The sequence below is a fragment of the Pyxicephalus adspersus genome, chromosome 2, assembly GCF_032062135.1.
Source record: "Pyxicephalus adspersus chromosome 2, UCB_Pads_2.0, whole genome shotgun sequence".
Taxonomy (NCBI): Eukaryota; Metazoa; Chordata; class Amphibia; order Anura; family Pyxicephalidae; genus Pyxicephalus; species Pyxicephalus adspersus.
Genome location: NC_092859.1, coordinates 121,223,978 through 121,238,169, shown reverse-complemented (window position 1 = coordinate 121,238,169; position 14,192 = coordinate 121,223,978). Strand labels below are relative to the sequence as shown.

Here is a 14,192-nt window from a genome sequence, read left to right as displayed (position 1 = left end):
AATATAAGATTGAGCTTTTAACTGTGTTAATTTTTTGTAGACTTTTTATTCCCAGTTAACATACAGTAGACATCTGTGTCTTTGACTTTTTTAATTAGCGTTCAGTTATGAAAAGTTTAATGCACAGGACCTTGCCTATGTAATATATTTTTAAATTGCAGAAAATAATTACCCACCTGGAGTAGCAATTAGTACTTTTGCCCCGCTGATCTTAAAGCAATGCAGAAAGGACTTGGTCCGTATATTGTAGTTTAAACATGCCATAGGGCAACCTAATTTGGACAGTGCCAGCCAAACCCAGACATATGCCGGCTCATTAGCAGCAAAAATAGAAACACAGTCTCCTTTTGTCAGCTTTGCATGTTCTCTTAAAGCCCACGCAGCCTGATTGCTTTTAAGGTCTATATCTTTGTAGGTATGAGCTTGGTCTTGGTACAAAATGAACGTCTGATCAGGTCTAACAGACACTTGTAGCAAAAATACATCCAACATTCCAGGAGAAGGACAATGTTTTACTGATTTTTCTATTGTCAGATAACGACGCATTATTTTTATGAAGAACTTGAAGTCCTCCCACAAGTGTTTTGAAAATATTCTCTTAATGACTATCCATACTGGGATTATCCAGAGCAGCATTGAATGCAATATGTTCATCCTGAAGGAAAAGAAAGAGAAATTAGTTATTTACCATAGTAGTTTTAGAGTTTTGTACTGTAGGTTCCTTCTATATTTTAATGCATGGAATTCTTCAAGAATATATTAGTGTTCTGACTGCATCTCTGTTCTTCATTTATTCTGGTGATAATTTCTGATAGCTTGGAACCAACATGGGTATGTTATATGTTTCAAAATAAGTTTGGAAATTATTTTTCTAGAAAATAATTACATTCAGTTATTATAATAAAAAGCCACCAGTCGCCCTAGAAAGAGGTCCATCAAAACCTAAAATTTTAATGATTTTTTTGCTTTGTTAGGATCACCCATCTTCACTGTATGTATCACTTGGACACTCTAGTGAACTTACCCCTACAACAGTTCCTAACTGCATATAACTATTCTAACAATCACAAGGCGTCTTTACTCCCAGGTAGGTGAAGGACTTCCTTTAAGCAAATAGGAAAGGATCCTTTAAAGTAAAGTGTCAGATTGGAAGTGATGAGAAGCAGAAAGGGTGGATTCTGTGATAAATGTATTCAGCAGGAATGCTCCCCGCTGTGTACCACAATCACTGACAGTTAAGATTCTTGTATGTAATTGTTACAGACCAGATTAATTAATCCAACAAGAGAGAAGGTCTTTCCCTGTGGCTACCCTTTGTTAATGATACAATGGGTTGTATGTGAGAATAGACTCTAACACAGGGAAACACATTGAATATGTTAAGAAAGGTGCTGGACTAGTAAAATAAGTCAATTGTTGGAAAGCAAAGGGGAGGGTATCCAGAAAGAACATCAGAGAGGACTGATACTTAGGTGGACACTGGCACATCGGAAGGATCCTGAGAAGGAGGGTATGCTGAGGCTGGGTAATATACTTTGATCCATCTACCTAGGTCTTGTGGGTGCTGGGGGGTCCTGGAGGTTTCAGTTGGGATAAACTTGTGGAATAATATACGTCCTTGTTTTAATGCATATTTTATGATTTGTTGCTTTGTTTTTATGCCTGTATTGGGTTGTTTCTTATATACACATACATTTGTGTTTTTATTCCCTGACGATCTCCCTCCAAGAACCTGGTTGTTGAATTAATATTCATAGTAATTATATGAATTATGAGCTAAATATCACATACATTTTTGTGCATATTACATTTATTAATAAATGTCATTTCACATTGATGTACTCATCCTAGTAGGAGTAGCTGATTTGTTGCAAGTTCTCTCCTCTGGTGGGGCAAATAAACACGCATGCTCAGTTTAAGTCAGATTAAGTCCAGGGTGTTTAATTATAAACACAGTTAGCAAAAGAGAAGGATGGAGTGTAATGTGTCTGGATAGGCAACTCACAATCTACAGGGCACTGGGACCGCATATCGAAGAAGCTCAAAGAATAAGAGATGAACTGGCTCCTGTAGAAGATCTGCACCTGTGTACAATAATCCTCAATGGTGCTCCCTGCTGGAGTGGGTAACTTATACTGTGACAGTCTGGATTTCAATAGTACTCGTCTTATACTGGGTCCTATCATAAACGTCCCTTCCTAACAGGCTATTTGTGGAAATTTAAGGGAGCCTGAGACCATGGGATCAGTCCTCCCGGGTGACATAAGACCTGCAACTGAACCCCCACCCCACCCCTGCTGAGCCAGGCCAGGATGTGGAGCTTTACAGTCTTACTAATACTCCATTCCATTATTCAATAAAACTGCACTTTAGATATTTGAAACAACACACATTACATTTATGGCTGAGAACGATTTACTCTCATTTATACACATTGGTAATCAGTTGATAATAAAAATACATAGAAATCACAAATTTTAATAATATCTTTTTCTTTATGAGATAAATTGGTAATCACATGTATTTCATGGTTTTGTTGTGTTTTCATAAAAATTCTCTATTGGTATCTGTGACACTGCTCTCTCTTGGTTTGCTTTCTATCTGTCTGACCAGTTATTTCAAGTTTCTTTTCAATGGTAATTCCTCCTCTCCTACTCTCCTCCCTGTTGGTGTTCCCCAAGGGTCAGTTCTTGGACCGGTTCTCTTTTCTCTGTACACCTCCTCTCTCGGTAGTCTCATATCCTCCTTTGGCTTACAGTACCATCTGTATGCTGATGACACTCAAATCTATCTGTCCACCCCTGACCTGTGTCCCTCAGTCCTGGATAAGGTCTCATGCTGCCTGTCAGCCATCTCATCATGGATGTCTGACCGATTCCTGAAACTCAACCTGAATAAAACAGAACTCATCATCATCCCCCCTCAAGTTCCCAGTCTACCCTTGACACATTCCTAACTGTTAACAACACTGTCCCTCCCCTCGGGCACGTTGTTTTGGCGTCACCCTTGATTCTGCTCTCTGATTTACTCCCTACCCTATAAATTATCCCAACCAATTCCAAAATGAAAACTATACAACCAATCTATTAGTTGTAAAAGACCATTTATTATGTTTATAGTATCTGTACAGTGCTTTGTTGGGGGCTATGCATGATAATAATTCGATTAGCACTGTCCTGTAGTTGGAATGAAATTCCTTGCAAATGAGTTTATAAATTGAAAAGTGGTTGTGTGAAGGAGAGAAATGAGGTTGGGTATCTTCCCTATATCTGTATGTACAGTGAGGATCCTGTTGGAATTGCATATGATACAGGCCAGATTTTTACCTGGGAAGCTGAAAGGGGCTGTGATCAGGAGTTTTGAAATTGCGTTCTATGATGTGTATTTAAAACTACTGATTTTATTTTGTTAATATTTGCCTACAGCATTTCATGCTCCAACTCCTGGGCAGGTTACATTATACGTATTATTATATAGAGCACACCAACTTTTAATACATTTTAAGCAAATAAGTATTATCACACTGGATATCATACGCCATCCAAAGCAAATTACACAACTGCTATGCACTTATTTCTCTTTATAAAATATAGTTACATTTTACTTTGTATGTAAGCTAGGGTTGCAGGTAGTGCTCGGATGAAGTGCCAGCTGAGGTCAACACATGAGTTATAACACATCGGTGTGGTTTGGCCCTGATAAATGACAAAGTTTTAGGTTTTTATTATATGTATAATGGCTGGCATTGAAACCTTCCACCTATAAACTGCAAGCACTCTTGGCAGGGTTGTATGGGTTTTTCAGTGGCCGCAATGTATATCTGTGGGTGTTAAGTGGCTATTCAAGTGAATAAAGTTATCATCACCCATTTAGAGTGATTTTGGTATGGCAACCAATCACTGATTGCCACCATAAGAAAAGATCACTAATTCATATGTATTACTCTTCCCTTTAGGGGTGTCTGGTGTTGTATTTACCTTGTGGTGAGAAGACAAGGTTAAATTTCTTCTTAAGATTCAATTTCTTATATAAGGTCCAATTTCTTATATATGGATTATGGGACAGAGGAAGGAATGGTGCAAGATATGGAAAATCCGAACCCAGACTTTTCAAGTAACTCTTCTTGCCAATACCCAGACTGCCCCCTTGGGTGTTGTAGCTTTGATGTCTCAAATATCGGTATCTGAATCTTTTGTTTGTGAAGGCCTAATTCTTTGTACCCCATCTCAGTATCCCCAAAACACAATTTTCTAGCCCTGATTTATTCGCAAGTGGACAAAAATTAGGTATTTGGTAAACAGACACCGATTAGATCCCATCAGGGACTTTTGATTAAGCCCAGGGTGTGCACTCTAGGATTCAGGTGAGACGCCCCCCTCAACTACTCAGCACAGGTTCACCTTTTTTTTACTTTCATAGGATGCTGTCTCCTTCCACATGGTTATCCCCAAGTATCTATCTATATTCCTCGATCCTCCTCAGTGATTGGCAGAATATACACCTATCATTTGGGATTGACTCTTTCTTTTTTTATCCACTGAGAAGGTTTCCAGCAATAGGGAAAAGGAACAGTTAGGACAGCGATGACGAACCTATGGCACGCGTGCCAGCTGTGGCACGCGAAGGCCTTGCAGCTGGCACGCGGGAAGGTCCGCAATTAAGATATGGTGGTTGGATATTCAAAATTTGGAAATGGAGCTACTGGAATTTCAATGACCTGTGTGCGGCTCTTGAACGTATTGAGTGTGAAAGGGTGACAAATGAAATCACTGCTAGCAGTTCTGACAATGAAATCCTAAAAGCGTGGAATTCTCTGCCAGACAATTTTAAGTCCATGAAAGCACTTGGGATTGCTCTTCTTACTTTGTTTGGGTCATCCTATGCTTGTGAGCAGCTGTTTTCCGCTTTGAATCATATAAAATCTGATGCTAGAAACAGATTAACGGATGACATGAGTGCTGCATGTGTTGCTCTGAAATTAACACACTATGAGCCAAGGATTGACAAGTTATCAGCATGCATGCAACAACAAAAATCACATTAATTTTTTTCAGAGCATGCCCAATGCATATGTTTACATGAAGCAGTGTTTTCAGTTTGCAGTTAAGACACTTTCTAAGTTATTTAAACATTATTTAAAGATGTTATTTAAAAAAGGGACTTTACATGGCCCTGTTGTATTCCAATCTGGAATTTCCAATAAAAACGGTTGGTTTAATTGAAAGCTCTTTTGTTTTCTTTACATCATATTATTAGAAATGTAATGATTTAACTATTTTCAAATTTGATTGTAAATTTTACAAAAAAACATGTATAGACTCTTTGGGAATACACACCGAGTCTTGACACAGTTTTAAGAAGTTTATCTTTTTTTTTTTACTCAGGATACATTTGACATGTTATGTGAATAATACATTTAAAATATATTGTGTAACTGAATCAAATTCTTCCTAAATTCATTAAATTGAATGAAATCATTAAAGCATTATAAATTGCCAATAAATTGAAATGAAAACCAAAGGATTTTAATCAAATTGATTCTCTGACAATACAAAGATTCCAACCTTTAAAAATGATGTTACATAGTTCAGGCAACTTTATAAAGAGTTTTTAGTTACTAAAATCTTGTTATTAAGGTTTAATTGACGTGCTGGCACTTTGAGGAAATTCTTTGGTTTTGTGCGGCAGTTTGGACACTCGGGCTCAAAAAGGTTAGCCATCACTGAGTTAGGAGACCCAACCAGTGGACAGCAGAACAATTTACACAGATAAATGCTACATTTGGATTAGAGACACTTCTGCCCAGCAGAGAATCCTTAACCATAAATTTGGTGTTATACCAGTGGGGACTTAATAAAAAGAGAGAGGAAAATGGTGATTTTTGGTTTCCCAATAATACCGTGACTACAGGTTTACTATAAATTGCATTCTCAGAATGCTCAGCAGCTTAGCCCCATATAGAAAAAAAAATGATCAGAGTTGCTGAATAGTTAACAGTCTCTAACAGCAGGATATAGGAAGGTTAAAGTGCACAAATGCTCCCTTGTTTATCAAGTATGCAAAGTTCAATCCCTCTCTCCAGCTTGAAAGGAAATCTGCTGCTGCTCTGGTTAAAGTTTTCTCAGGCCAAACTCTCCCTTTTGTTATTGGATGTGTGTAAGGCCCAGGCCTCCCACAAACACACACAGATCCTCTACAGCAGATCAGCAGGGTGTAGATCTCTCTATCCTGCAACATATCTCTACTTCATTATAAGTAAACTGGAGGCCTCAGGTAAGTTTAATTTATTGTTTACTGACATATGGAAATAAGGATCAGCTTTCAATATCCGTATTCCCTGCTGTGTTTCCTGCATAGGTCATGCACAAGATATAAACCACAAGTCCATTTATTTGTTGTATATCGGACTGTTGGTGAATTGCACATTTTCAGAAGCTTTGACAACCTTAGAGTCTAAAACAAAACTAATTTCAATAACCTAATAACAAGGCTTAGAAGATGTTCTACACACAAAATGTAAAAAACATAAGAAAGAACTTATTTTACAATGTAGCACACTGGGACTTGTCTGCAGACCAGAAGCATTGCTGCTATGTGTGGTTACACAATAAGTAAAATAAGAACACTTTTATTAGGACATTACTGAGGATTATAAATTAACCAAACATAGTTCTGTCTCTAACAGATTAAATGTGTAACTTGTCATGATAATTATATTTCACAAAAGACAGTTGTCTCTATATTCATGTCATTATACACGATCAGCTGTAGTATTTGTTGAGCCATACATGATATTCATAACATTAATCTTTCTGTTCTTTCATTTCAGCATGATAACAGAGACTGCACGCTAATAATCTATACAGTGTACATGTCAAAATAATTGTACTGAAGAATTTCCAGACTTGAGCAAATATTTGGAGACCAAAAACAGAAGGTATAGATTTCTTCAGCGGTAAGCTGTACAGATATCTGTCATGGTTTTGTGGGACGGGGGAGTGAATTTCATGGAGCAGGCACACAGCTGCTCTTGTATGAAGTTAAAATAAACCTGATGTTATTTTAAGGCTCTGCCTCTTGAAGCAACATATGCAGAACGCTGCATGATCTAAATGAATGTTTGCAAGAAAAGCAAAAACGTGAAATCTTTTATGATCGAAGTAACTGCAATAATGAAAACTTCTTAGGGTTTTAGATTTCTATGCAAGTTGTTTGGCACTATTTCTGTTATGTAAGCAATGTCAGAGTGGCCAAGGCTTTCGCTTCCTGTACGTATGTTCATAAAGTTCAAAAAAATTTTGGCTGGCTGTAGTACGGACGCCATTGCTGTACTTTTAAAGCATTGTAACTATTTTAGATTCCTTTAAGAATAAATTCCAGAGTACCAAAACAATTATATAGAAAAACACTGGCATTCCGTATTACCATAACATTTGCCAGAATTCTGAACTCAAAGGGTCTGTGCAACAGCCACACTTTTAGCTTTTTTAGAAGGTGGTCAGCAATGGCAGCCTCCATACTTATTTTTAATTAATTGTTTTACTAGAAATATTTACTATCAAAAATGAACAGTCCACTGCAATTACCAACCCCACATCCAAATGAAAACGATCTTAAAAAGCCATACAAAACTAAAGTTTTACAAAAAAAAAGGGTTCTGCGCTTTTGTGAAGCATGGATGGTACCAAGCCTTTCCATGACCTATTGGGAACACTGAATGCTCTATGTTCCGGGAGAATATGCTTCAACTGATTCTTAAAGTACTTTATTTTTTGTTAGTCTTTATTTCTGTATGGCTTTCTTTTTAAGATTTTTTACTTTTAGGTAATAAGGTATGGGATGATAGTAAGCAGACCATTCATTTTTCTGCGTTGCCACACTACTGTAATGGTGACACATACACCATAGTAGCTTCTGTTGATACTCTTGTTTATAATGATCAGCCATAATTTAGTATTTTAGTGCTCTAGGAAGAACATTCTGCCATCAGAAGCCTCCTTAGTACTTACAGACTGTTGCCTTTTCTGTGGAAAACTGGCCTGCATACCTTACTTACAGTGTCAGTGATTCATAATTTACCAGTGAGTACAGGTTTCCTTAAACCTAAAGTAAAATGTTGAACATAAAATGACTCTTGCTTGGCTACATGTTTATAAAAAATAACAAAGATGGGTATTCTGATCAGAAAGCTTAGATTATGGGACCAGAATCCTTTGGAAGCCATCAAATTGAAGCTGCTGTTTGGGGACTTGTGCTGTATGGTATATATAATTATTACCCTGATAGAAATACGGTATAGGATTCACAAAAGTAATAGAAACACATTATGCTCAGGGTTCATAGTGATAAGCAGCATTGTGCTCAGCCAACTAACAGCCCTATTCAATAAAGATAAATAATAGGTAATCAGGCAGATTTCAAGATGCTCACCCCTGATCTCTTTATTATCTCCTACTCTGTAAGTGGTTTGCCAGCATTTGAGATGTTTTGTTTTTAGATATTGTTTTCTTTTTTTCTTACATCTAACAAAATGTATTTTTGTCTTGCTTTTCTGAAGCTTAAAAATGAACTTGGAATCAGACAAGCCACTTATTGCTACCAAACCAGCACTGAATGAATCTCAAGCTATTACCCTGGTAGAAAAATTGTATGGCCTTCAAGTCTCTCAAGTGAAGCCTCTTCCAAGTTATGATGACCAAAATTTCTATATCCAGACCACAAGTGGGGTGACAGATGCTGGAAATGAATTTATCTTGAAGATTTTAAATGGTGAAAGCAGTAAAGAGAGAGAACTCACCGAAGCACAGACATATGTCATGAAGTTCTTGCATGATGAAGGTCTTCCTACCCAAAATCCTATATTTACCAAAAGTGGTGACATCATGTCCCTGGAAGCTATAGGTAAAACTGGTACACATATAAATTCAAGCATCAATCATCCAATAACGTGACCGCACTATATCAGTTCTAGGAATCATAGTCTAGCAAACTTTGATTCAATTTGTGAAACATACATCGTTTTATAGCTGTAATAGTGATACAATTGGATGTCTAAACTACATTGGCACTTATATCCAAAGGAGTTTGTCAACTCTTGTCCCTGCTTGTAAAAATTATCACCATATACATCCAAACAGTATTACAATATCGCTCCTTCCTGTTGCCTCACTGCAGTTACATCAGTTTTGGTGGTAGTTATTCAGCTGATTCTCTAGGATACATTCTTTTTTGGTTGTATGGATTGATCCAAGAAAACCATACAAACATGAGCAAAAGCCAGTGCAAACAAAAAAGATTATTTAATAAATTGTAAAACCCATAGCATAGCAGGATTAATTTTTCAAAATCTAGACCTGTACTAGATGAAATCTGAAAAGGCATTATTTGTTCTACATCTTACTGCTACCCCTTAGGATTTTTATTCACACAATTCACCCCATACTGGACCCCATAAAACACAACTATTGTCATCCAAGAAACATGTAGTCAGCACAAGCATACAGTTCCTAGAAACTTGCAGTTATAAAACATACATCAGCGTATCCAGATGCATTCCACGATAGTGAACCATAAAAACAATGCCAATACAAACACACTTAATACTAACAGTGCAATACAAAGTTGTTGATTTACTAAAGTGATTTGCTTAGTAATGTGACCTTTCAAGGAAATTCTTACTTGGAATGAAGTGAAAATTCACTTTTTAAATAATACTTATAAAGTTCAAAGAAATATAAAATAAATTGTTATTGCTTGCACATGTTTGAACCATTGAAGTCAGGAAAGATCACCTTATTCACTAATCTAAATGCAAATTACTCTGCAAAGCATAATTCACTTTACTTTGTGAACAACATAAAGCAACCCCATCGTTTTGCCCAGGAGAAAATAAACATGTCACCTTGTTTTAGAAATTATTTTTCTGTACAGTTTATGTTAACTGTTTTCAGTTTTAAACATTTAACAAAATAAAAAGGATTTTGAGGTACATATAAAAAAATGTTCCTTTTTCTAGATTTCTTAAAATGTTGTTTAGGTTACTAACCTATTTAATTCTCCTTCATAGACTATGGAGACGTAGTACATACTCATGCGGTGAGACTTCTGACCTACCTCCCTGGAACACCTATACAACATTGGAAAAATGGTAGCCATTCTTGATGAGAAATTAGAAAAGGTATATTATGCTATTATGTCCCTGTGATTTGTCTATTACCAATTAGTAACATTTATTGCAAAGTAAGATTTGTTCCTTACCGATAGCTAGCATCATTATTCTTTCTGAATAATAAACCTGCAGTGCCTAGTTCTAGGTCATTTTGACCATGGACATAGAAACTTTATAGAAAAATTGTATTGTGCACAATCTCAACCTTAAATCAAAAATAAATTTTAGAAGCTGTATAGCGGTAACCAATATAATCTAATAACACGGTTGCATTTATTATGGCAACTGCTTGATATGGGGTTGGCAATGACTGGATTGTGATCAGAAAGTAACTTTTCACACAAAGCAAAGTGTTTTTAGATGCTGATGAAAGTTACACTCTACTTATATGTGCCCCATGACTCTGGGTTTGTGTTATGCAGCCATACAGTCAAAACAGAATATGTTGTTATGTTACAAATTTATTTGCATTATTTTAGCTCCAATATAGGTTTCAGGCTGTTGGTTGGATTAACTTTTAATATCCGTTTGTCCATCTGCATGTCATTTTTAGTATTGTGAGTTGTAATATTTTAATGAAATCAATGTTGTACTCATTTCAGAAATTTCAGCATCCATATAAGGAATATTTCAACAGAGGAAAGTTTCTTTGGAACTTGTCAAACACCCCTATGCTGAAAAAATATTTATATGCAGTTGCAGAAAAAAATCTACGTGAAAGAATTGAAGGAGTCATCAACCAATTTGAAATTTCTGTGCAGCCAAATCTCAATATGTTTCGCAAATGTAAGTGAATTGATCCTTCCTGATGCAGGCACCTGTAGTATATTTTCAGATATGAGTACATGGAGGGAGGTCTAATATTTTCTTTTTTTTTATTGTGGCTATAATATTCTCTAAACTGAATAGTCCTATACACTATGTGTCATAATGGGGAGTAGCAGCAGAAAAACAATAGTCTGTGCCTGATGGGTTTTAGTCGTCACATGAAGCCATCATATTCTAATTTAAAGTTCCAGGCAAACAGCTTTATACACTGATTATATATGGGAGCTGATGTACCAAAGAAGGTGTATTTTATTCCATCAAGGCCAGATATTTACACAGCTCTGCCACATAACCCAGGTCTGTCTGGTGGTGCAGATTGTTAGCGATTGTTCTGCAGTTAAATATATTCAGTTCTTTTACAGATTTTAACTGTGAAATAATTGGATCATGTTGGGACTCACATTGGAGGTATATTTAGTGCTTTCAAATGCATGCATAGATGGTGGATTACTTTGGGTGTTTGGAAATTTGGCAGTGACATGAAATTGGGTATGTCTCTTACTGCCATATATGTCTACCCTTAGAGTGCCCATTACCAGTCCAATATTTGCATGTGATGTACCCAATAACATTGAACGCAGTGATCATCACACAATTCAATGTTGAATTCTTTGTAGGATATCTGTACATATTTAGCTAGCTACAGTATCTAGTTTACAATAATGATGAAATGTATCAGTTCATCATTGTACATACTTCTTCTTCTATTGAACCCATTGAACCCATATTGGCCAGCAAAAAAGGATTAAAAACTAGCTGCAAATTTACAACTAAAGGAGGCAAAACACTACTTTTTAGCTTTATCTAGATTTCCATAACAGTTTTGAGCTGGATGTAAATTAAGTTAACATTGTAAAGTTGGCAAGAATCGAATTACCACAGTGCCCTAAAAATAACAGTTTGGCATGACTGTCCCACAGCTACAGACACTGAGCCATTATTTATTTTTTTTTTCTTCTAGGCATAAATCACGGAGACTTTAATGACTACAACATACTATTGCAAAAGACCAACACATCAGATGGAAACACCAAGGAGCAGTACAAAGTGTCAGGAATATTGGATTTTGGAGACATGAGCTATGGTTATTATGTTTTTGACGTGGCAATCACAATTATGTACATGATGATTGAAAGTAAAGACCCCCTCCCTGTAGGGGGGTATGTACTTGCAGGATTTGAAAGCATTATTCCATTGACTCAGATAGAAAAAGAAGCCGTCTATACCTTAGTGTGCTGTAGATTTGCTCAGTCGCTAGTCATGGCCAGGTACAGCGTCCTGCTATGTCCAGCCAATGAAGAATATCTTATGATCACTGCTAAAACTGGATGGAAGCATTTAACCACACTGCTTGACATGGGAAAAGAAGCTATACAGAAAATCTGGAATGAAACTGCAAGAGGGTACCATGAGAAAATGCATCAGATATAAAATAGGAGAGTTTTACATTTCCAAAAAAGAAGAGAAAAAAACATACTGTAGGTATTAACACTTGAGAAAAAAATCATGAATCATAGAACAGCGGTCACCAACCTTTTGTACCTCACAGACCACTAAGTTCATAATTTTAAATCCTGCGGACCTTTAAGAAAAGAAAAGACTGTGTAAAAAGTAATTATTTTCATTGTGATCATAGAGCTCCATTTAAAAAACAGGGAATCAGACATTCCCTCAAACATTCCCTTATGGAAGTTTTCCAGACGCATGTGTTTCAATGACAAAAATTAATTTCCATCAGGGAATGTTTGAGGGAATGTCAGATTCCTCGTTTTATAAATAGAGCCCATAGTGAATTAGGGGTCAATTTAAAAATGATGCCCTTTTCAATTCGCTCATAAAAAATTTTTTCTTTCCTTTTCTTTTCCTCTTGTGACAGCTGTGCACTTTTGATGATTGGCCACTAGGAGGCAGAACAAGTCATTGTTTTAATAGGAGACCTGTAAAGAAATACGTCCATCTGTAGGCGAATTTCAGAGGAATTTAATGGGGATATAACTTATAAATAAAGCCTGCAGAAACCTTGTTTTCTCGTCAACCAGGTGGATGTTTTTTTTTTTTTTTATAATTTAGATAAAATGGTAAATGATTGTTATAAAAAGCATTCACAATAAAGCTTTCAGTGTGTGAATACTCCAAGAGGTCCATTTAGAAAGCAGTGAATCTGATATCCATTGAAACATTCCCTGGTGTAGAATCTTCAAGATCCATGTGTTTCAATGACAGAAATTGATACGAGGGAATGTCAGATACAGTGCCTTAAAAAGAGACCCCTAACAGGTTTTCTAAGAGAGTACATATCCTATCATAGTGTGTATGCTACAAAACACTGAAAAACAAGTGTACAGAGAGACCCCAATATTGACATTTCTTTAAGGTGCAGACTGTTAGTATTTAAAGTCTATCCGAGCTCCAGCATTACCTTTACAATATTCATGTGAAGTCCCATCCTGAGATATTCCCACTTACTGCTTGGGGACTTTATGCCATTTTGCAAGGAGGAAGAGGGAATAGCTGAGAAATTTATTTGCAGCAATATCAGGTTCATAGTAATATTTTGATTCTGTAAAGTCCTACTCCTGCAACATTTTAACTTCTGTCTGTAGATTGTCATGTCCCAAGTTAGTGGGAATATCTTAGAAATGGGACTTTACTGGGACTTTTAGACAGAAGAATACAGCGACCAGGCAGGTAAGTGTGTTTTATTGCATGTTGCCTGTAACTTTCCGCAATAAAAACATACAAGATCACAAATTTTTAGTTCTGCTTTAAATAGACTTAGCATCATCATATGGTGTGCTATTAAAGCCAATATCCAGCCACAACTTTTTAACTTGTTGTTTTAAGTGATGGAGAAATGGATAGAATCTGTTTTTACTGTGGTCTCTAAAACCTGGGGGGCGAAAATATTGTGAGATGTCTTCAGTAGGAACATACTCTAACAAACCTATTTTTTCATTAAAACAAAGAAAGTGTTAGAAACTTTGTCAAGTTATTTGTAGTCAAGGCAGAACAATGAGTGCCACACCAAACTGCACTCTGCTCTTACACTGGTTTTAGGCTTTATATTAAGGAATTCCTGGACAACAATACTTTTCAGTGTTCATTTTCCAGAAACAGTTGCTTCATTTTTTCCATTGGGCTCCGATGAGGGAGGTTGTGTATGGCCCCTGAAGCATGTTGGCTATATGTATCCAAA

At 36.4% G+C, this 14,192-nt stretch overlaps 2 protein-coding genes across 2 annotated transcripts in view; one reads left to right on the top strand and one right to left on the bottom strand.

The window, feature by feature from the left end:
• The window catches only part of LOC140324386 (long-chain fatty acid transport protein 2-like), a 67,171-nt gene that overhangs the window by 14,463 nt on the left and 38,516 nt on the right, over positions 1-14,192 (bottom strand). The window contains exon 3 of the mRNA XM_072402251.1: positions 177-655. Within this exon, the coding sequence (XP_072258352.1) occupies positions 177-654 (478 nt within the window). The 5' untranslated portion in view covers position 655. The remainder of the gene's footprint in view (positions 1-176; positions 656-14,192) is intronic.
• HYKK (hydroxylysine kinase) lies at positions 6,119-12,578 on the top strand. The gene is given in 7 exon segments (XM_072398778.1): positions 6,119-6,273; positions 6,830-6,955; positions 8,558-8,901; positions 10,067-10,127; positions 10,129-10,177; positions 10,771-10,954; positions 11,958-12,578. Coding segments are annotated over 5 exon segments (1,101 nt in total). The 5' UTR covers positions 6,119-6,273; positions 6,830-6,955; positions 8,558-8,564; the 3' UTR covers positions 12,428-12,578.